General features: G+C 40.9%; 2 protein-coding genes across 7 annotated transcripts; both read left to right on the forward strand.

Moving 5' to 3' along the window:
- Positions 1 to 1,793: 1,793 nt before the first annotated feature.
- Positions 1,794 to 11,604, forward strand: lpar4 (lysophosphatidic acid receptor 4). 4 transcript variants are annotated; one of them, XM_081611332.1, is made up of 4 exons: positions 1,794 to 2,170; positions 2,851 to 2,915; positions 7,652 to 8,423; positions 10,104 to 11,604. In XM_081611332.1, the coding sequence occupies exons 3-4, from the start codon at positions 7,848 to 7,850 to the stop codon at positions 10,584 to 10,586; spliced, it is 1,059 nt and encodes a 352-aa protein (XP_081467458.1). In that variant the 5' UTR covers positions 1,794 to 2,170; positions 2,851 to 2,915; positions 7,652 to 7,847; the 3' UTR covers positions 10,587 to 11,604. The 4 variants fall into 4 exon arrangements, with proteins under 4 accessions (XP_081467458.1, XP_008417888.1, XP_081467457.1 ...); XM_081611331.1 differs by lacking the exons at positions 1,794 to 2,170; positions 2,851 to 2,915 and adding exons at positions 2,940 to 4,824; positions 4,906 to 5,024; XM_008419669.3 differs by lacking the exons at positions 1,794 to 2,170; positions 2,851 to 2,915 and adding exons at positions 2,940 to 4,787; positions 4,906 to 5,024.
- p2ry10 (P2Y receptor family member 10) lies at positions 10,587 to 23,033 on the forward strand. 3 transcript variants are annotated; one of them, XM_008419665.3, is made up of 5 exons: positions 10,587 to 10,713; positions 11,678 to 13,834; positions 16,978 to 17,237; positions 17,482 to 17,662; positions 20,271 to 23,033. In XM_008419665.3, the coding sequence occupies exons 3-5, from the start codon at positions 17,059 to 17,061 to the stop codon at positions 21,153 to 21,155; spliced, it is 1,245 nt and encodes a 414-aa protein (XP_008417887.1). In that variant the 5' UTR covers positions 10,587 to 10,713; positions 11,678 to 13,834; positions 16,978 to 17,058; the 3' UTR covers positions 21,156 to 23,033. The 3 variants fall into 3 exon arrangements, with proteins under 3 accessions (XP_008417887.1, XP_081467455.1, XP_081467456.1); XM_081611330.1 differs by having other exon boundaries at positions 10,626 to 10,713; positions 13,432 to 13,834; XM_081611329.1 differs by having other exon boundaries at positions 11,678 to 17,237.
- Positions 23,034 to 23,383: the final 350 nt, after the last annotated feature.

A 23,383-nucleotide genomic window follows, 5' to 3' on the forward strand; every position in this document is an offset into this window, starting at 1 on the left:
GGCCACAAAGACCACTTCCCCTCTGTCAAGAGCCTCTCTATCTGTAGAGGCTCTGTGTGTGTGTGTGTGAGCAACAGTACGTTGCTCACACACACACACACATACGTTTTCTTTGTGGGGACTTTTCATTGACTTCCGTTCATTTCTACAGCCTAAACCTTACCCTTATCCTAACCCTAACCAAAACTCAATTCACACCTTAGTCCTAAATCTGACCACTGACCCAAAAACAGCGCTTCCCCTTGTGGGACTGGGCTTAGGTCCCACAAGGAGCAGTAGGTCCTCACAACGTAGTGTTAGGAAAATGGCCCCCTCAAGGTATTACAAACAAACGCGAGCACGCACGCACGCACGCACGCACACACACACACACATACATGGTCATAGCCCAATGCCATCCTGAAAACAATGGGAACCTGTCCAACACCGCCCTGCCACCTGGTTAAAAATAACTCTCTTGGTGGCCTCAGACATTATGACTGTGTTGTAACAATGGTGTGGCAGCACTTTGATCAACCAAAACAGCAAGATATTGTTATCCTGAGATCTCACGCACCCAAGCTAATAGTTTCTTTTGTTGTTGCGATTCTGCGCAATGCTGGGAGACGTAAATTTATTTTAAGCCTTTATTCTGTTTTCTTTGTCTGTAACCTTTTGGTCTGTGGGGACGTTTTAAAGAGAGTCAGCTTCAGAGATTATGTCATAACCTAGACAAACACATCACGTCTCTTTAAATAAATCTAATGATATTTTCAGGCTGTTACAGCACTAACAGCCTGAAGCTAATTATTCTAGTACAGCCTAAAGAACCTCTGTCCTGATGGACATATTAAAGATGTAATGTTGTAATGCATAATGTTACAGTAATTTTGCCAATTTACAAATTAGATGTGAGAGTGCCTTCCATACAAAAATGTCTGTGGTAGCTCCTCTGAGCATACAATGTAAAAGTTTGGAATATGAAAGTAATTTTAATACAGAGCAGCTGGATGCAAAGACAGTAACAGAAAATGTTTAATTTGATCAGTTCTAACCTGGAACTGTTTCACCCCACATATTGATAGCCTTCAGATACAACACTGCATTACTTTTCAAGTGGAATGAATCTACAGATTAGATTTAATTTTTTATAGTTTCTCCCAAGCCTTATCATAACAGAAACAACAAACTGTCTTGTTTTCAAATGAGAGCAACCGGGGTTGCATATTTCAAAGATCTGCAAAATTTTAATCTAAATTAAAGCACCGTCTCTTCGGGTGACTCCTCAAACTGTCTGTCAGATTTCAGCTCAGGACCTTATCCAAAACTTTAATTTTCCTTTCTAATCTATTCTTTTGTTGACTTGGATATACCTGGATATCGAAAAGTAAAAACCCTCTAAACTCCCAGCTTTCCTGAAGACACTTGAAGGTTTTATGCCCAAACTGACTCGGTGTAAAACATATTCACAATTGAATTCATGTTGACAAAAACCTAAGCTTCATCTAAAAACTTCCCACATAATGATGCTGCCACCACCGTGTGTCTCAGTGGTGCGTTTTGGAATCCTACTCCAAAAGCTCAAGTTTGGTTTCATTGGTGGATTGTACTTGAGAAGTGCTAACACACATGTTTAACACACGTGTTACATATTTGAGATGATCATTAATGGGACGTTTAATGGAGATATTTTGAGAGCTAATGAAGGTGCAAACACAGATAGATGATTAATCGGAGCCCCTCGTCCTTTCCTCTTTCTCCACTGTTGACGACTCCACTCCTCCTCCTCCTCCTTCATCCTTGAGGTGCTATTGTCTCGCTTCCTGTGGCCGAGCGAGCCGTCTGTGTCCATGTACGCTCGCGCACAGGCTCTCGCGCGCGCAGCAGTTCGGGGCGGCGGGCTGTGATGCGGTCCGGACGGACGGAGCAACTCGTCAGGATTAATGGAGGGACTCACACCCTCGGGATTTGTTACAAGCTTATAAGCTGCTCTTTTCACGCCAGGGAGCCAGCATTCAGCCTCGGAGCGGAGCGGGGAAACTTCGAGCGAGTTGTTTGGAGAGTTTTGTTCCAGTGTGGAGAAAAAAAAAAAAAAAAAAACGGTGCTCCGGACCTTTGACAGCTGCACCGCCGCCAAGCTGGAAACCCTCGGTGACCGGGAGGTGAGCTGTCACCGTCCGCTCAGCTGCCGGTGAGTGTCCACCACTTTGTCTGTAGACAGTGACATTTTTTCTCTACTCCTGGGGAAAACGTGTTTCAAATTCATCTGCAACATAACGCAGAAATAAGCTGGCCCCCACCTTGGTGAATGAAATATGGCTTAGCTACTTGCCAACATAGCGGTCCATTAGCAGAAAACTCTTTTAGTTGGAAAGTTAACACAGAGCAAACAAACCAAAACAATATTCAGGGTAAGACTTTTGCTAAATCTTGTTTCAACAACAGCAATTACATAATTGACGTTTTTGTTAAAATTTTTCATGAAGGCCTACTTTCGGTCAAGGTATTATGTCCCCGTACGCCAAAGTTTTTAACTAATGCACCAATATATATATAAAAAAAATTATACATAATTTACCAAATTGCAGAAAACCACAAATCACTGAAAGCTTATTTTCTTCACACAATTATTCTATTTTACCATATTGATGTGTATTAATGTATTAACAACCTCCTGAAGTATATCACACTTGGTAATAGGCATGCTAAATATTTGATAAATATTTGTTTATGAACAATAACTATGCTGCTATGTAATCCCATTTAAAGATGTCTATAGAAGAATAATGGAGAAAAAAATTACAGTTTTAAATCTTATGTTTTTATTGTAAATATAGGTCAAGTGAGATAAATGTGAACATCTCTATGTAGGTAGGTGAAAGGGATCCAGGGGATGCTTTGAACCAAAGATCTACAAGGCATAAAGCGTGTACAAGGTTGGTATGAATAGAGACGTCACTGGCACGAAGGCCAGGTGTGAAACTACCAAAACTTAAAAGATGCAAAACGTCAAAGCAGCAAAATGACCAGCACCAGGCAGCCATCTTGCATATTATCACTGCAGGTCGCTATTGGCTTAAAAAACTTTAGTTTGGATGAAACGTTACCTTTACCTTTATCGATGGCTGGAGTTCCTTTTGTTTCCACTCCATGACTGTTTCATTCCCAGAAATGTTCCAACTAGCAAAATTTGTCTTTCTTTTGAGCTGTCCGTTTTTCAGCCAGCTGACCAGTCGTGTGCAGCATTCTGAAGCTTGTGCTTCGTTAGGATTCATTAGGATAACGTATGACAAAACAAATTAAGGTGGTTTTGAAACTGTAATGACTTAAACCTAGTGTTTATTTTGCTAGCACATTGCGAAGAAGTTTGTCATTCAACTAAAATTAAATTTAGTTTCAAGTTAGTTTTGTTTAGTTGCCCCGTTTTGTTTTTTTGTCATTGAGGAATATACACCGTCAGCTTTATAATATTTTGGTAATTTAGCATCTACCTGCCATATTAAATATACTGGACCACAGTTTCTATCCTCAAAGCACATGACTTTCTCCTTGTTCCATACTTCTCTTTCTACCAGAGAAGAAAAATCTCAATGGCTGCTTTCCCAACTTGCCCAACCTTTCCACAAAAGTTAGGCCTTACTGAATTTTGTTTGCCTTTAACATTTTCGTATTGTTGTTGTTGTTCTAAAACAATTAAATGTCGCAAAAGGTTATGTGAATTTTTACTACATTTGGTGTAAAAAAGGTTGCTAGGGTAAACTTTTAAATTTCAACTAAATTTAACAACATTGCAAACCTCGATATAACCAACAGCTTGGTTGTTGAGCTGTAGGTATAAGCTAATATTTAGAATGACGAGAAATGGTGAGTTCTATCTTAAAAAAAGGGCAAAATATCCAGATTATAATAGCCTGGAAAAACCAGCACCTTGTTCTACGCTTCGCTTTGTCTGGAGGGTCTGGACTCTCAGCTATTGAGAAACGATTGCTTCCTGGAGGCATGGACTCTGTTAAAATTTGAAAATTGTCCTAATCGCTAACGTTTGCCCGTGACGTATGTGAAGCTCCAGTTTGACACTATGAAGCTAACCAGAAATTGCTAGCAGTAAACAACCGTCCTCTACTGCCAACAGAGAAGTGCCAATCCGAAAAAGATGGCTATTGATGTTGATTCAATGTTTGGAAGCCTGAACAACACAAACTGAGCAGCATTGTTCACTTCCTTTGCTGTCATTGCTAAAACAAATTCTTAAACTGCATAGAAAATTAACATCGTTGTTCACAACTTATCCTACTTGCCAATTGGTCTGCTCAGAAATCTACTGGAGAAATCCAAGTCAATGGGAGAAAGCCCAGACTCAATTAAAGGAGATTATAATCGAGAGGAGTTGCATCGAAAGGCTAAGATTATAATCCCTTTCAAACCAAACAGGTGCCATTGATACGCACATCGTTTCACGTATTTGTTCGTCAATCCTTTTCATCTTCATTAAAACGTCACTATGAACTGTTAGGAAGTCCTCAGAGGTATTTCTCGGTGCGACACGAGCCTGAACAGAATCCTCTGTGACCCCAAGATGTGGGTTTAAAACACAAGCCTTTTATAAGTTGTTTTCCCCCAGTCTTCACCTCTTCTTCCCCCTTTTCTCTCCCTTGCTTGTGAGAGAAAGGAACAGCTGGATGTGAGCTGGGCCCGAACTTGATCACTCCGTATCAGCGGGTCCCAGAGGCCTGTTTCTGTCGCTGCTGTGTCCGGCCGTGGGGGTAAACCCTCGTAACTGTGCAGCTGTCCGCAACCCGCCACATAAGGTGCACTCATTCACTCTCTCAGGACCGAAATCCCTCGGCAAGACCCTTTTTTTTTTTTTCTTGTAATCCACTACTCGCATAGCTTGGCTCCTGAGCTGAAGGTTCTTCTCACCTTCAGACAAACGGAGCCCGTCTAAAGCGTCGTGCAGAAAGTCGCGGTTGGCTTGGCCGGGGGTCCGGCGGCCCAGTCCCCCCCCACCCCAGTGCACACAGAGACCCGTTTGAGGATTGGTGCATGTGAGTGTTTGCCTGCTTGTGTGCTCACATGTGGAGGCTTTTGCATATGTAAATGTGTGTGTTTGCTGCAGATGGGTACAGTGAGGCCTTTGTGAGGGTCGACGGGAGGCTTTTGGGGGCGGTGTGTGAAAATGCAGTCAAGATGTCAGAGTGCAGCTGGCACAGGACGAGGTCTTCAGGCTAACGCGGTGCATTAAAGGAGATCAGGCTGAACCGGCTGGGTCTTTACAGGAGAGCCAGCTTACCTCTGTTTTATAATGCAATAAGTCCAGTTTAACTTGCTACAGTGTCCGGGGCTGCCACTAATGATTATATTATTGATTATTCTGTCTATTATTCTGATGATTAATCGGATAAAAAATTTTACACATTCTCATTTAACACACTAATTTCTCACTAAACCTTTTTTTATACAATATTAGAAATATGCAAAAGGTAAATAAACAAATAATCCATTCCCGTTCTTAACTACACATTTTATTGCTTAAAATGCAACAACATAGCATTCCTCTAGTGAATTTGAATGAGTGAAGCTAAAACTATGCCACTGGAAGAGTTTGCATGTTACACAAAGAGATTTTTTTTTAAATCTTAAATGCAGAATTATGTATTTTTTTACTAATTACTAATAAAAGGCTAATTACTGCCCTGAATCTGTTTGAGTCTGTATGCTAGATTTACAGGATCAAACATTGGGGAAGCAATGTTTATTTTTATCAGAACAAGAATCCAGAGAAACCCCTACTAGTTAATCAGGTTATTATCCAGATGAACTCCTTCTAGCTTTTACATTATGGAGTACTTATACCTATCTAGCAACCCAGAACAGGAGCATCTGGTTTATATACGTCACTCAAACCAGAGCAGGAATTAGAACAAACTTAGAATCAAAAGAAATTCCTGTTAGTTTATCTAGAGAAACTACTCATTACCTTAGCTCAACATTAAACTTTTAACATCGGAGCAAGACCCAGAGAAACTCCTGTTAGTTCACAAATCTAGAACAAACTCAGAAAGTACCATCTAGTTTTATCAGAACAATAACCCAGAGGGAACCCCTACCAGTTTATAAATTACAGACTGCTTATTCTTAAACATGGGGAACCAATATGTAGTTTTATACTTTTTTGTTACCTTTGTTCTTCCTTTGCTCTTTATTTTGGTATGTTGTTTTGTTGTCTTTCCTTCTAATTCATGTAAAGCACTTTGATTTACCTTGTTGCTGAAAATGTGCTATATAAATAAGATTACCTTATCTTACCTTACCTATACTCCAGTTAACGATTCATCAATTCATAACGATAAATCGCATCGTTTTAGGCCATAAAAGGGAATCTTGTAGTAGTTTAGACTTGTGTCTACTTGAGGTTGGTTGGCCTTTGTCGAAAAAAATCTATGTACATTACATTTTTGTCCATACTCAGGGTAAAGTTTTGCATCGGTCCAGAGTTTGAGTAAAAATATACCAAATACCAGATGTTGTTGTCATCTGATTTTAGCCACCTGCTCCCAGCCTCAGCAGATATTAAACAGCTGTTTCCACATGATGTGTGACTAACAACCCCAAACCTTGTGTGTCAAACCTTTTATTTTAAGAGTCAGACTGAGAGAAATCAGCTCCACAGCATACGGTAGATATTATAAAGTTTACCACTTGGGTGGTATGCATTACTTTAGCTGTTAATGCCAAGTGGACATCCAGATTTTCCATCATTTGTTGGACAAATGTGAGAGCTACTTCAATATGTTTGGAGCTCTACAGTCTCAAAACAGTCCCACAGTCCACCACGTCCCCTGAATTACAAATTCAAATATTTCAGTAAGTAAACAAACAAAATAACTGGATTTTGCACAGCCGCTCCTTCCAAATGGACCTGGAATCTGCTCACATACTCTTCTGTGCACCTGGATGCTGATTTTTAAATGCGTGGAAGTGGAGGAAGGTCAAAGAAAGCTTCTTCTTGACCACATCAATTTGCGTAACCCACAGAACAGTCAAGCCACAGCCACAACCACAAACACTCAGCTGAAAATCCGAAGGCTGTGATTCAACAAGTCTGTGAATCACAGCAGATCCTTTTCCATTCTGGCTTTCATGCTGCCTTGATGTTTATGTCCTGCACAAACACATAAAATGCTACCAAGTGTTTTTGGTCTAGTGCAAATATCTTAATGCACTTGAAATAAGACAAAACTAACAAATAACTTTTCAGCAACATATATGAGCCTCTTCTAACTGAATAATTCCTTAATATTGATTTAAAAGTACTATTTCCACCAGCGTATTTTTTTAATTATACAAAGACATTTTTGACATTGAATCAGGAATGTTTGCATGGTGGGAGCCAGAAATTAAAAACAGACTGTTGTCGAATTATTGATGCTAAAAATCTGCATAGATTTACTGAATTAAACATTTAAAACACAAGGTAAACAGAAGTTAAATAAATGTTAAAGGTTTACTCTGCAGTACTGATGATCGACGTTTTGAAGCCCTCCATTGTTCTTTTTTCTAAAATTTAGTTTGTTCCCTGTTTTTATCTCTGTGCACATTCATGGTTTGCTTTCTGGGGAACGACTTTTATAGTCTGGAAGTTCCTGAGTGCCGTTTCCTTTTCTCTTCGAAGGAGGACAAGCGATCCGAGCAGCCGTGCATCCTGACTGAGTCCGGCTCTGGGGGTCCATGATGACTTGGAGGGGGCTTCAGCAGACGGTCCCTTGCTGACACCCGGATTTCCACCCCTTTCCTGAAGATCTATTTGTATCTTTTTCAGTTTTTTTTTTTTTTTTTTTTACACTTAAGACTTTGTCTCTTCTATCACCATGGCCAGCCTTGTGATTAACGAAACTGGAGTGGAGGATTGCGGGATCGACGACTCCTTCAAGTACAACTTGTACTCCACGGTTTACAGCGTGGTCTTCGTTTCAGGCCTGATTACCAACTGCGCCGCCCTCTTCGTCTTCTGCTTCCGGATGAAGATACGCAACGAGACCACAATGTTCATGACCAACTTAGCGTTTTCAGACTTGGTCTTCGTCTTCACGCTGCCTTTCAAGGTCTTCTACAACGTCAACCGCAACTGGCCCTTCGGAGACGGGCTCTGCAAGGTGTCAGGGACGGCCTTCATCACCAACATCTACGGTAGCATGCTCTTCCTCACCTGCATCAGCGTGGACCGCTTCCTGGCGATAGTCTACCCGTTTCGATCACGCTCCATCCGCACGAGGAGGAACGCGGCGCTGGTGTGTGCCGCCGTGTGGCTCACCATCGTGGGCGGAGGAATATCGGTGACCTTCTTCTCCACCATCAACAGCAGACACAGAGCCACCACATGCTTTGAAGGATTTTCCAAGAACACCTGGAAGACCTACCTCTCCAAAATCACCATCTTCATAGAGGTGAGCTGAGCTACCTTCAGCCAGATGTATATGAACACGTTCGCTACCAGAACGGCATTCAGTAAGACATCTAGATACACAGCAAGGAGGTTCTGCTTTAAATCTTTTCATGTATTTGTCAAGTTGCAACCCAAAACTTTGTATTTTATTGGGATTCTAGACAATAGACCAAAGCAAAATGGTGCACTACTTTGAGCTGAAGGAAAGTGATACACATTCACTTTAAAGATTTTTAACAAATAAAAATGTAAAACCTGTGTTGATAACTTCAGCCTCTAGATGTACAGAGTTGATGGAGAGATTCCCCAAAACACTTCCGGCTGCATTAAAATGTAGTTCAGTAAAGTATTGTCTCAGGGGAGCTGTGTTTGAGTATACGCAACACTTTTCACATTTTATTTGTATGTCCTTGGATCAAAACCAGGCATCATTATGATTCCACTTCAGAATTACAAACTACTTCAACCTTTACAATCCAAAGAGCCATTTTGGCCCTGAGTTCAGCCAAATAAAGTTTGTTTAGAGCCGCAAATGTTACATGACCTTTTGAAAAAAGTACTATTGGCCATTTTTGAGGAATACAGTACCTACAATAGGTGATTTGTTGTAATTTTTAAAGAACTGCAGTTTTACTGCTATTTTTAGGTGTAAAGGTAAATGTTAAAAGGGTGAAATGTTTTTTGCAAAAAGAGAATGGATACATTTTCTGCTATGGGATGTTAATATTTGTGGAAATGTGAATAAAAAAGCATCTAGTTTTCAATATAATTACAAGAAAAATTAGTAAATAAATATTATTTGTAATTTTAGTGTAATTCAGTTGTGGAAACTTGCTTTAGTGATGATATCTCTACTTAAAAACTCTAGTCAAAGCTTGTTGGAGCCATTGTGGGAGCTCCAATGAGCCACTCGTGGCTCTGGGGCAGCAGGTTGAAGACCCCTGATTTAACATGACAGCATGTGGAAAACATGTAAGAGTATCAACAGCAGCAATATATGTCACAATATGTCACTTTACCAAAATCAATAGATAATATGTCTGATAAAATATTGAATAATTTCACTGAACTCCGATCCAGAACCGCTCAGGATTCTGGGGGATGTAGGCAGAGGAAACGCTTTAGCTGGTTCAACCGCTCACTGCCTGCTAAGCTAGGTGGGTGGAATAAACTAACTCACTCGCTTTTTGGTTACCTAGCAACATGTAGTTGTTGCTAGGTAACTAGGTAACCTAGCAACAACAGCTAGCTGTTGTTTTTTAAAAATACAAAACAACAGCGTAGCTTGAAAACTGTGGATAAAAGAGGAAAGGTCACGCCACCAGTTTGAGAGTATTTCGAATATTTAAAACAAAAAAAACGAATCAATAATTATTGATATTGACTGATAGAAAAGCTGTGTACTGTCCTAAAATAATGAAAATAAAATAGAAAATAGAAAATGACATAATAATAATGAAGTAATTTTTTGCTGAAAGTAATTTTGGCAACAACAAAAAAATCACGACCTCTTTCTTGTCTAAAGATGATTTAGGCAAAAAAAAAAATCAATTTGGCAAAAAACGGTTCAAGCCGTAATTTCACCAAGGTGATGATATTGTGATATGTTTGTTTTTGGTCCAGCTGTATAAATCGTTTTGAAAAGCACTGCTCATCCTTTAACTCTCCTTTACTTCCTCAGATTGTGGGTTTTCTCTTCCCCCTCCTGGCCAACCTGGTGTGCTCCTCCCTGGTTCTCCGGACACTGCGTCGCCCGGTCAGCGCCGGCCATGGCTGCGACAGCAAGAAGCGCGTCCTGCGGATGATTGTGGTCCACCTTACCATTTTCATCATTTGCTTCGTCCCGTACAACTTCCTGCTCTTCCTGTACGCCCTGGTGCGGACCCAGGCCCTGGCTAACTGCGCCGTGGAGCGGTTCGCGCGGACCCTGTACCCCATCACCCTGTGTCTGGCCAGCCTCAACTGCTGCCTGGACCCTGTGGTTTACTACTTCACCTCAGAGAGCTTCAAGAAGAGCCTGACCATTGGTGGCAAGGGGTCCGGCTCACGGCCCGAAAGCATCCCGCGCAGCGATAATGAGGCCCAGGACACGGCCGTCCCCAGAAACACTCAGTCCGTGTCCAGCAACGGGAAAGATGCCACGATATTCGACAGCCAGCTATGACTCGGCGCCGTCAGGGGTGAAAACGGGTCGCGGTGGGTTCTGGAGGAACCCTGAACTTGGACAACAATCAGCTGTTTAATTGTGGAAGTGGAAAACAAATAGCTCAGCAGATTAGCTCAGACCAGAGGTAAGTCCTGAGGTATGGCCCGGGCTTTGTGGATTAATCCAGCACTGGAGAACAGAGGAATGTATCTGTGTTTGTTATAACACACACACACACACACACACACACACACACACACACACACACACACACACACACACACACACACACACGCACGCACACACACGGGGCAGAGGGGTGGCAGATCCACGCTGGGGCCGCCGTGACAGAGACAAGGAGTCTCTCAAAGAGACTCACAGACACTCACACTGACACTGAGCTGTCCATAAGATGGAGATTCTCATTCACTTTGTTGATATGAGCTGTTTAGTGCTTTTGTAACTAAATCTTTATTTTTAGAAAGTTTGAGCTCTGACAGTGCGTTATATCATCAATGTAGTGACACTGATCAGTTCGGCGGGGGGTTAGGGCTGCGCTCAGAAACCAAAAACAAATTAAAGTAATAAAATTACGAGAATGCAAGAGCAAAGTCATAATATTAACAAGATAAAATCATAACTTTAGGAGGAGAAAGTTGTACGAAAATAACGTTGAAATAATACTAGAATAAATATTTGAGAAGAAAGTTGTTTTTGAGAATTAAGACATAATGTTGACTTTATTATCAAATCATGACTTTATTTTCAAAAAAGAAGGGCGGTATTATTGTTTAGAATAAAATCAAGATTTTATTACTTTATTCTTGTGTCTTTATTCTCAAAATATTTCAACTGTATTCTCGTATTATTTTAACTTTATCCTCGTGATGTCGTGGCTTTATTTTTTGTCATTTTATTAAAAGTTTTTCTTAGCATGGCCCTATAGCTCCGTCGTAGTTCAGTGTGGTCAGATCTGGTGTTATTATATAAAGCAGTATTATGTTGACCTGCTGAATTAAATGTGTGTCATGTTGAAGTTTCGTTTAACTTAGTGTCTTTTTGATCTCTTTTTTTTTTCATTTTGCTTTTATTTATCGTTCCTTTTCCAGCTCGGTACCGGTTAGTCAAGCCTCCTCTGAACTGGACTGTAAGGTTTCACTCCTGGAGGAGTTTTTTCCACACTGGCTCACCAAGTGGCCCTGACTCGTTTGAGGACTTGGGCCAGTGTACCGTGTCGCAGGCCAAGCGCTTATTATGAATTGAGCAATGGTCCATTGTTTGCCTCTGAATGAGGGCTCTCTGCCCTAATCTGGCATTAGACTGCAGATCTGCTCAAAGTCTCTTACACGCAACAAATATGCTCACATTCCTCAGTACGGATGAACACTCCTGCCTGTTTACCTCACAAACCGAAGCACTAAACAGTGCTGAATCAGCAGATTCAGAGAAAGAAAATGTGAATTCATTCATTTGTAGTTTCTACAAATGAATCGTGTGCAGCCTTCTGGATTGCCACCGGGACGTAGAACCTGATCACAGAGGAAAAATAAACAGCTTTATTTACAGAGCCAACGTTTCAAGTTATAAAACAATATTCCAAGCCTGGACTCAATTTAATCAGGCGCTCATGTAAGAGTGGTAATAAAAAACAACATTTGTTGAGAGGAAAACCATAAACACTCTCATTAGCAGTTTGTAATAAGCCATATAGATCGAGGAACCATGTGGAAGGAAGCTCTTTGGTCAATGAGGCTTACCACAAAAACTTCTTATGTAAAAAACTCGAGTTGTTTTTAAATCTCTGTGTTTCCATTAAGCCTCCTGTGCTTATTGTTTGTAGAAAACTGTGCAGCTTTTCAAGCATCTAGCAGTCGCACTGATGGACATCCGTAACCGTGATCCGCCTGTTTAGTCTTTTCATCAATCCAGAGGCAGAAATTCACACCCTCCACTACTAATCCTTCAGACATGAATACCTCCTGCAACGGTATGTCGACTGAGTGAGTTAAAAACGATCCGTTAACGCCGGCAGCAACCTCCGGGCGTGTGCATGCGATGTGACCATTTTATTTTCAACCGCAGAGGCTCATAACAGCGAGCGCTTTGTGGAGCCCGGGGTCAGGGGTGGCATTGAGAAGGGCGACAGACAGAAAGGCAGGAAGTAAGAGGAGTAGGAGCTTTGAAGCATGCAAGGAAACCTCCTATGAGGCTGATTGTGGAAGCAATCAGCTGCTGGGCCTCCAAGTGTAAAGCAGCAGGCTTGGATGTGAACGAAACGGAGCAGCAACTTCACATTGAGCTAGTGTGACATCTAGTGGCTAAAAGGCAGAATAAAGAGGCTACACTGACTTACCTTTAAGAGCCTCACGCCTGGTGTATCAGTATCGGATGTTTGTCTTTCTAAGTTTTTATGGTTCTCGACTTGCACTTGATGACATAAACTATAAGTATCCCAGGTGCTGTATGTTTAAAAAAGCCCCACATGTTCCTGCCACAACCTTTCAGTTTCCCTCTGTGTCACCTTACAGCTGGAAAAATAGCAGAATGCTTAGACAGTTTGATTTGTTTTCTGTTTTTTTGCTAAACTGTTTTAAAAAAAGAAGGGGAAGTGGCATTGAAGCAGGGGAAGCTGATTAGCATTTCTGTAACGACGCAGTCATCCAAAGTAAACATTTACTCTGCTGTATGCACACATGACACAGGGAGTGAGGCTGCTTTGACACCTGTTGAAGAGAGCTTGAAGACTACAGGAGGAAGAAAATAAAAACGCTCAGCCTGGGCAGCGAGCAGCCTGCCTTTGCTCATTCTTAACTGCACGTGCAATCGAATCTGTGTCAGCCTTTGCTATTTGGTCGGTTGCTAGGCTGTCGGTGACGTACCAAACGGCAGAAAAGCACCACGCCAGACGTTGAAGGGCAAAGCTTCCCCTTCCCCTCATGATCTCTCGCCTCCGAAACCAAGAGTCAGCCCTGCGCCTGCTAGCAGCAGATGCCACCTCTTCGTGCAGGCAAACCACATCAGTACGGGGGATTTGCTGACTTCACCAGCCAACGGACAAGTCTCTTTGTCTTGTGCAAAAAAAAGTGCACAAGAAAGAGGAAGGAGAGGAAGGGTGTGTGCGCGTGTGTGTTTGCTCCTGTGCAGCCAGAGGAGGAGTGTGTGTTGATGAAGCAGTTGGAGCATGCGGTTGCCAGCACATGTCTCTGGTTCTGGACTCTTCCTTCAGCGTCCGATGATGAGTTCAGGAGAAGACGCGGCGACACAAGGTAATGACCGACCGCCTTTTCGAACATAGTTTCTGAGAGGAAGTTTGGCTGCTTGTCCTTGCGGTTTGTCACGCTTTGCATTTTTTGATGAGTCGGGTTTGTTTTGAAATCTTTGTTATTCTCATACATGCAAGGTGTGAACGACGTCTTGACTGCTGTGTCCTACTGTCTTTGCTTTTATTTGTATTTCTGATCTAAGAAGTTCAAAGATGAAGAAACCAGTTCAGAGATGTTGGCGGACTGAAAGAAAAACTGATAGATGTTAGATAAGGAGAGCAACTGAAGACCAACACAATCAGGGGTCAAGACACATCCACGTTTCCAGCAAAACGGCCAAAAAGAAAGCGACAAATAACTGTCAGTTTTTCTCTTCCTCTTGTGGGACCGGTGTAGGAAGGGTGTGGACCAAGTCTTGATGACAGAGGGAAGGCTGATGCTTCTCTGATAAAAAAAAAACAAGCTTCTAGCATTAGATTTCCTGTTGCAGTCCTTATCAAAGTTTAATCTGCTACCTTCAACGACAACACTGTTGAGCATGCAAAACAATTAACGATCCTTACTATTTTTAGGCTTTGATTTCACACGGCTCTTTGTTTCATACTTTATGCGATGTTTATGAGCTGCTTTATAAAAAGGGAATTCAAATGTGCAGAGAGTGCTTACTTAATACTACTTCACCCTGTTGTGAAATCTCACGGAGGTCTCTCTGACAGAGAGGAATGCTTCCAGTTGCATGACGACCAGTTTTTTTGTTTTTTTTTCTATCTATTTGGTTTATCAGGAAAACCCCTGGTATAAAATTTTAGACCTTAAGCTTCAGGGAAGAGCTGCACCTTGGCTGGGATCCGTATCGCCAGAGCCACAGCAGGAGAAAATGAGGTGTGGATAGCGTGACCAGACTTAGAGAAGCAGAGGAAAAAAGAAACTTTTAAAAACTAAAATCAAAATCATTGGAAGGTTGTGTGAACCTGGAGAACCCGAAGGTTTGATAAAAACAACAGCAAAACTACAAAACTACTGGGACTTTACCTGGAGCCATGTGCTTCTGGTCAACTGACATTTTCTGCAACAAACACTCCAGGTGCTGCATTGCATCACACATTAAATCAACATCCCAATACTAATGTTCAATATTGACACATTAAAATGATGATAATCTTAAAAGCAGTAATTGGATGCTGGATGGAGTCTTGCTGAAACAGACTTGATGGATAACAGAGCCAGAGAGAGACGGCAGCAAAGATGATAAACAGATTGGATTAAAATGGAAATTTAGCACAATTAATAAGAATATTTATTTATTGTCGGCCATTTTTAACGTTTCAATGCACAAAAAAAGTCAAATAAAAAAAACACAATGCTGAGAACAAAACAGCAGAGACAAAGACCGAACCAATACAGAAATAGATAAACAATATTTCAATTAGTGTCAATGGTAAAAACACAAAGAGTAGAAGCACAAACTTATTCGCTTTTTTATTCACACAGCATCATCAGAATCAAAGCAGCAGAATCTTTTCTGTTTATTTATCTTCAGTTAAATAAACTCAAGATAAATAAGTCTGTGGGCAAACCTGTAAAATAAAACATAATCAATCCTTATTGTATTTGTTTAGTACATTTATTTTTATAAAAAATTGTATTTAATGAGTGAAAAACAGTTTTAACTCCTCACAATTATTCCACATCTGAACCCTTATAACTTAAATACAGTTGTTTTTAACTTTTAGTTTAAAAAAAAAAAAACTTCTCCATTAATTCAGTTTGTTTCTTTAACCTTTCATGTCCTAAGTTTCAAATGTCCGTCTGAATATTTTTGTTTGTTTTAACTGTATGCAGCTCTTTAAATGTCCTGAGTAAATATATATTTGCCCATTTATCCATAACACCTCGAACTTTCAATATTATAGTTATTATTACAGTTTACCGTCTATTAATAGAGTGGCCCTCAGATTAATTTCACTCCCTGCTACAGTGGGGGTTAAATTACCAATATTAGCTGGAAAGCGCAACGTCTCCACTTTCAGAAACTCTTGGAATTTTTCAGATAGCGCAAAAGTGTGGAGAAATTATAGTACTGCGAATTTGGCTGGATCGTCAGCGCTCCGTTTAATTTCAAACCACTTCACACATTGGAAGGAGTTTGTTATAGACTTTGTCCATGATGTTGTTACTGCAACATTTTCTCCAACCTGTATTTATGCAAAAATAAATAAAACTTAGACAGTTAAAACAGTCAGTCACAAAAACACAGTTCAATGCCAGTACAATTTTCCAGTAATGTCCCCAGTAATTTTTATGGAGTCAGTGCAAGGCATCTCTTTCAAATACCAGGACATTTTAAGAAAAAGTCTGCTGGACTTTACCTGTAAACTGAGAACGATAATCACCCACAACCAAATCAGCAGACACAAAATCAGTCGTCAGTCGTCAGAGCCGAGTGCTATGAAAAGAAAAACTAAAACTGCGGTGAGTTGAAGAGGCGAGAGCAGAAACTGAGCAAAGAGAAAATGTCTCCTCTACCTCTGTTTGTGTTTGATCCTGTAAAATCGTACAGGAAAAACTACTGTCTTAATCGCTAAGCAGGTTTTTTTCTTTAGAAAGTATTGACAGAGTTAACAACTGTATATTATTTTTACTCTCATAAACAGATATTGATTTACCTAAGTAAACCTTTTTTTTGTGAGGGATTGTATAACCGCAATAAAAGATTAGAGTTTTATACAACTCACTAAACCGGTTGCTGTGAGGACATTTCTATAGACGGCAGGCTGCAGGAGATGTGGGAGCAAACGTAAAGAACGTTGGCAGATGTGAACAAACAGGTTCTGGAGCAGATGTTCTGCTGCTAGAACGTTCCCGTTAGCGGGTTGCTGGAGTGGAGCCGCAGCACGTAGGAAGAAAAACACCTGTTCAATATGAAACCGAAAGTTCACGTGAGGATGTGGGGCTGAGTGACGACCCCTTTTTGCTTTTGGAAATGTTTGAAACTGGCAAAAGGTTCCCGACGATTAGACTAACTCTGCTCAGAATGAGTTCATATGAAAAAGTTTCACCGTTTTGTGAATTTGTAAACAAGTCAGATCAACTTTCACTGTGTTTATTTTCAGTACTTTGACTCTTCTCTCCCTTCTCTCTTTCAGCGGTAATGCTGACTAACAACATGAACTGACAAGCCCGCCCTAGGTGGTGTTATTTTTTTTGAATAAGAGAACAAAAACATAATGACTGTAAATGAAACTGGAGCGACAGAGGGGTTCTCAAACACCCCATCCTGCAACCATGACTTGTCCAGCTGGGAGCACACAATGGAGAAGATGTACACCTACTTCTACCTGCTGCTCTTCGTCCCTGGCCTCTTCCTCAACACCACCGCTCTCTGGGTCCTCTGCAAACACTTCAGGTAGGTGAGGCGAGTAAACGCGCAAACGTTCTTCACGAATCATTTTGATTTGAACCCTAACCCTAATCGGCTAAAGCAATTTCTTTTTGCTAGACCTTCAAAAGACACAATGTTGCTCAAGATCCCTTCAATCGATTGTATCTGCCGGCGTTAAAGCCAAAGGAAACCGCTTGTGTTTCGAAACTCTTGCTCAACAGCGGACGGTCCTGCAGTTACTAACCGACTCCTCTGTGTCGTCCCACAGTAAGAAGACCAAAGCGGTGATATTCATGATAAACCTGGCTTTGGCAGACCTGGTCCACGTCCTCTCTCTGCCCCTGCGGATCTATTATTACTTCACACACTCCTGGCCCTTCGGAAAAGGCATCTGCTTGCTCTGCTTTTACCTCAAATACCTAAACATGTACGCCGCGATTGTGTTCCTGGTAAGAGTGCTTTTCTTTTTATTTTATTTATTTGAAATTAAACTACATTAAAATATAACAGAGATGTTTGATGAAATTTAGCGTTTTATGTCAACATAAAGTCAAACACTAAGTACGGTGCCTCATGAAATTGTTTGGATTTTTGTCAAGTTCTAGCCATAAACTATAGCTGGACCACAATATGTCAGTGCTTCATATCAGTATTGATTGATTGATATTGTTTTAAGTATCTAAAACCAAACTAGTGATGTGAACTTTAACTGTTTTATCTACAGTCATTGTTTTTTATTTTTATTTTTAAGCAGTTATGAGGCACAGGGTTGAAACCTGAAACTGCTCCTGTCCGACTTACTCAACAGGTTGTTGCTAGGTAAACAAAGTGAGTGAGCTAGTTAATCCCACCAGCGTTTAACAGGTGGGCCTGAGCTGTCTTTGGTCTGCCTACATCCCCCAGAATGCCATGCGTTTCTGGATCGAAGTTCAGTGATATTATGTATCTGTCGTGATATATACTGTTACTGATTCATCGCCCAGTCATAAACTTCAATATATTTTCATGTGACAGACTAACACAAGGTTGCATAGAGCTGTGTTGTACAAAAAGGACGATCTAAAACCCGGGTTGAACGTTGATATTTAGCAGAACTTTGTCTCTACCAGCTGAATTGTCTGTTCTTTCTGACAAAATAACTGAAGCGTCGCCAGATTGCATGGAGTTTTTCTTCTAGCTTATAAATTGTGGAGCACTTATAACAGGAGCATCTAGTTTATATATTCAGGAATAAGAATAAACTTAGAATCCAGAGAAACTTATTAGTTTACCCAGGGAAACTACTCGTTACCTTAGAGCAACATTATCAGAACAGGAATGCAGAGAAACCCCTACTGGTTTATAAATCACAGACAAATTCTCCTTAAACATGGGATTCAACTTTTTTGTTTTATATTTTCTTCCTTTGTTCTTTACTTTGGTTTGTTGTTTTGTTGTATTTCCTTCTAATTCATGTAAAAAACTTTGAATTACCTTGTTTCTGAAAATGTGCTATATAAATAAAATTACCTTACCTTCTTTAAAAATGTTTGCTAAAGATTCTCACTCAGATTTAGAGCTGTGCTTTGATTAGGCCATTCTATGCTTTGCTCTAAACCAGCGTTTCTCAATGCTGCATGTGTGTTTTTTCCACACATGACTTAAACAAATGGATGATTATCAGAGTTCTGCATCACTTGATGGCATGCTGAGGAGGAAATGCCATCATTTGAATCATAAAACAGGCCTGTAATACGCTAGTCTAAGCAAATGAGTTGCAACTCTGGTCGTATGTTTAGTGTCAAAGGTCAACTTCTGCTCCACTTGGGCTTGCAGAATCTAAAAATCTTTCTTCCAGAATTAGGTTCATTCGTCTTGCTCTTTGTCATCTTTCCTGCTCTTCATGGCTTCTTGAGTAACTTTTAGGGGAACAGAAATTCCTTTCTAAGTATACTTTTACAGGATCGTACTTTTTACTTTTACTTGAGTAATATTAATATAATTTCTAGTCTTACTTGAGTAATATGTTTAGATGCTCTATCCAACACAAGTAACTTTAATGAATAAAGTACAAACATATTTTAGCCAAAAAAGTAAGAGACACAGACACACATTTGGAGTTTATGGTAAAGTGAGACATTGTGTTTTTACACCAGCCTTTTGTTGGAAATGTTAATTTCTATCTACAGTCACATATTCTCACTGGAAGTACATTAAATGATTTTAACATTACCTACTGCAAATACAAATATTTTTGTAAAGTTTAATATTGTTAAAATATGATCTGAAAATTTCTTATTTTGTATTTATTTGTAATTTTTTTATTTGTAGTATTTTAAATGCCAGAATTGCTTTACCTTTACGTTACATTACACTTCTACACAATGTTTATCTGATTGCAACATTTTAAAATATTAAATCAGATTCTGTGTTACTTGAGCAGCCCTTTTACCAAATGCTTTTTTTTATTTTCTTGGACGGCTACTTTTTACTTTTACTTGAGTAAAAAATATGTTGAAGTAGTTCTACTCTTATGTGAGTATAATTTTTGGTTACTCTACCTAAATCTTTTTGCTGATGATGCTGCCCTTTGCTGTAAAGTTTGGTATTTAGTTTTATAATTAAATTCTGCTTTAAACTTCCCCACAACGTTCCTCACGAACTGTTCACTAATCTTTAGATGCCGTTTGTTCATTATTTTAAAGGAACAGTTGAATTTACGCTGAAACAGATCCATACATGAGTGGATTTTCCTTAATAATTAGGTTATTTCTGAAAGCAGACGGCTGTGACGGACTCAAAAACTACCCACTCTTTTCTTTTTGTAGTTTATTTCCGAAAAATACTCTGAAACCCACTTCCACCTGTCCTTAAACTTCATAGTTATTCACCGCTTTGTGTTGGTCTATCACACGACATCCCACTAAAAAAACTCTCAGGCTTGTGGTCGAAACGTGACTAGATTGAAAAAAAAAGCTCAAGAGTTATGATGCCACTTTGAGAAGAGCAGAAAGTCATGGGATGACTTTTGTCAGGTTTCTAAAAATATCCGTGTGATTCACACTCTTTCTGTTTCAGGTGTGCATCAGCGTGCAGCGATACGGCTTCCTCCTCAAGCCGTTCACCGCCCGCCGCTGGAGGCGTCGCTACGACCTGCTCATCAGCGTGGTGGTGTGGGTGTTTGTCGCTGCTGCTTGCTCACCTTTCATTCTGATGCGGAGCAGCGGAAGCGGCAACGCCATGTTCAACTCCACCGAGAGCATCGCCCCGCGCCCCTCCACCCCCGCCACGCTGTTGAGCACGACAACGTGCAGTTCGAACGCCAGCGCCCCGTCCAGCAACGGGAGCTGCTTCAAGGACCTGCCCATGCGGAAGATCTCCGTCCCGCTGGCTGTGAGCATGATCAGCATGTGCGAGCTGTTTGGATTCCTGATCCCTTTCGTCTGCATCAGCTACTGCTCCATCCGCATAGCCTGGTCCCTCAATCACAGCCAGCCGCAGGACTGGCAGGACTCCGCCGCTCCGGGCTCCTCGATGCGCAGCAGACTCCAGTCCTTCACTTCCAATGGCCACGCGGACAAAAGCCACGAAAAGCCCACTAACAGCAGCGAGAAGCGGCGCGCCCTGCGGATGGTGCTGAGCTGCTCGGCTCTTTTCCTCCTCTGCTTCGCCCCGTACCACATCAACTTCATGCTCTACTTGATGGTCTCGCAGAGGTTTATCGCACACTGCGCCACCACGCTGGCCGTCAAACAGTTTCACCCCATCTCCCTCTGCTTGGCGAGCATGAGCTGCTGCCTGAACCCACTGCTGTATTACTTCCTGAACGCCGAATTCAGGAAGCACCTCAGGCGCACCTCGTCCTTCTCCAACTCGTTCCTGTCCTCGCCGAGCTCCCCGAGAGATTGTCAGACTCAAGCCAAGCTGCTGAGGATGGAGAGCACCTGTTCCGAGAGGGATTAGCATCCCAGAGAGGAGAACCCACAGAGCCTTGCAAAAGAATTCACACTGCCTCTTGAACTCTTTCACATTTTTTGTTTTGGTCACAGACTTAATTGTCTATTTCTGTGTTTTTCTTTTTGAGAAAAAAACGAGTGCGTAATTGTAAAGTGGAACCATCTGTGGACATCGGTTTTTAAGTCAGATATTCTCAATTGAATTGGTTTTTCCACTTTGATTGGGTCATTCACATAAACAAGGTTTAATCTAATCCAATCTGCTGCTGTCTTAAGTTTTCTCAGTCCTCTTAAAGGGACGGTGTTATGTAAAATTTACTTTTTGAAGGTTTATGTGATGGTTTAATGTTATTCCCTTATCAAAAATACACCTGGAGAGAGTCGCCTTGATTCTTTTATTCATGTTTGAGAAATCCTTTAATCTGCCATGGCAACCATTCGCAGTTACCAAAACATTTGTTCTCATCGAGTGCCATCTTCAGACTAGTGACAGCAGCAATTAGCAAACCCTTGTGAAGGTTATTATATGAACAACCTCTCAGTCCAGCAGCTGAAGGACGTTGTTAACGGCTTAACATAGAAACTTTGTTGTGATGACATGATGAAGGAAGAGTGTTAAAAAGAGTAGGACTTTCTTAAAGAGACAGAGGCCCAATCTCAAAGTGTTAAATTGCAAAGTCAATTATTTTTAAGTCATGTGTGATATATGCACAATTTTCATAACAACTGAATGTAATATAGTTATTTGACTGTCTATGAAAAGTCACTATGTGCCTGGAAAACATAATACTGCCCCTTTAACAGGTTGGTGCCGTCCATCTTTCCATCCTCCAATTGGCTTTCTAGTTTCTGATGAGTGAATGTCTTCCCACAGCATGGTGCTGCCTCTCCCATGTCTCACCAAGGGAATGGTTTGTTCAGGTCAATGTGCAGCTTTAGCTTTCCAACACAAATTATGCTTGCCAGAAAGTTACATTTTGTTTTTTTTTTCCTGACTGAACCACATGTTTACTGTGTCCCGTCCTCAACCCTGCTCAACATGGCCCACTGTCCTGCTTGCCCGTATTTCTCCACTGTCACAACCCAGAGGGGCATCTGAACCTATCAAGACAGTGGGTCATGCATCCTACAGTAGGGGACCATCGGCCTTCATGGCTTGTGGCAAAAAGTAAAATAAACTTCCTACGCTGTTCATAATCTGAGTAACATCTGACTGGTTCCACTGGTTTTTATTTTGGGGCATCACAGAAAGAACTGTGAAAGCACACAATCTTCACACATTTGCTTGAAAAAATATACTTTTCCTTCCACTTTACATCAACGCTCGACTAAAACAAATAAATACGCTGACGTCTGTGGCCGTATGAAAAACATCTTGAGGTACGAATTCTTTTGCAAGACTCTGCTGTCTTCATTCAGGTAATATTTAAGCTGAACTCAACTGATGTGACATGCTGTTATGCAAAAAAAAAAGGGCAGCCGGCTGGGAGCAAAGCAGACTTTAAATCTTGCCCACTGACAGTTTGACGTACGCTGACATGTGAGGTTTGGATTTGATGAAATGTTCCCAGCTCTGAAAGGCTGCGACAAAGAAGAAAGGAGGAAAAAGAAACAACGACCACACGTTTCCTCATAATAGTTCTCAAACGTTTCTCTTCAGGCCTGTTAATCCCCTGCGCTGGATGTAGAAATTTCAGATAAGCTATCTGAGAAGCCTCTTGTCAGTGAATTGCAATTTACTGTAAATACAAGCGATGCTTTTTGTCTTATGTGTCTGTTAATATTTGTCGCCGGTGAGGTTTTTTTTTTCTTTTTGCTTTGAGTTGAGTCTTTTTCTTTGTGACATTTGGTAAATGGAAAAAAATAAAAAAAGTAAATAAAACAAGCTCTTTGTTTCTTTCTTTCTCTATTGCATTTCCTCTCAGAGAGCGTGGTTGAAGTTGGCAGCTGCTGTAGATGTGTTGAAAAGCGATAACCGTTTAGGCCCCCCCACACGCCCACCTGCTCCTCTCATGCATCTGCTAAAAAACAAAAAAAAAATTTGCCAAACCGCCTCTGACAAAATAAGTTCAGCCCACCCCGGGAAACTCAGAATAATGTACCCACCACCTATCTTCCTGCTGTCAATCCGTTTCAACATGTCAGACTCCTAAAATAACGCTTTATAACATTTCTGAAATAAGATTTTTAAGTTTGCCCTTTTTGAGGTGCTGAAAGGATCCAGGCATAAGTGTG

Source organism: Poecilia reticulata, chromosome 10 (assembly GCF_904066995.2).
Source record: "Poecilia reticulata chromosome 10, P_reticulata-male-v2, whole genome shotgun sequence".
Taxonomy (NCBI): domain Eukaryota; kingdom Metazoa; phylum Chordata; class Actinopteri; order Cyprinodontiformes; family Poeciliidae; genus Poecilia; species Poecilia reticulata.

Coding starts and splice junctions, on each gene's coding strand:
- p2ry10 (XM_081611329.1), top strand. CDS start 17,059: ATGACTGTAAATGAAACTGGAGCGACAGAGGGGTTCTCAAACACCCCA. Junction 17,238..17,481: donor GTCCTCTGCAAACACTTCAG/GTAGGTGAGGCG, acceptor GTCGTCCCACAG/TAAGAAGACCAAAGCGGTGA. Junction 17,663..20,270: donor ACGCCGCGATTGTGTTCCTG/GTAAGAGTGCTT, acceptor TTTCTGTTTCAG/GTGTGCATCAGCGTGCAGCG.
- lpar4 (XM_081611332.1), top strand. CDS start 7,848: ATGGCCAGCCTTGTGATTAACGAAACTGGAGTGGAGGATTGCGGGATC. Junction 8,424..10,103: donor AAATCACCATCTTCATAGAG/GTGAGCTGAGCT, acceptor TTACTTCCTCAG/ATTGTGGGTTTTCTCTTCCC.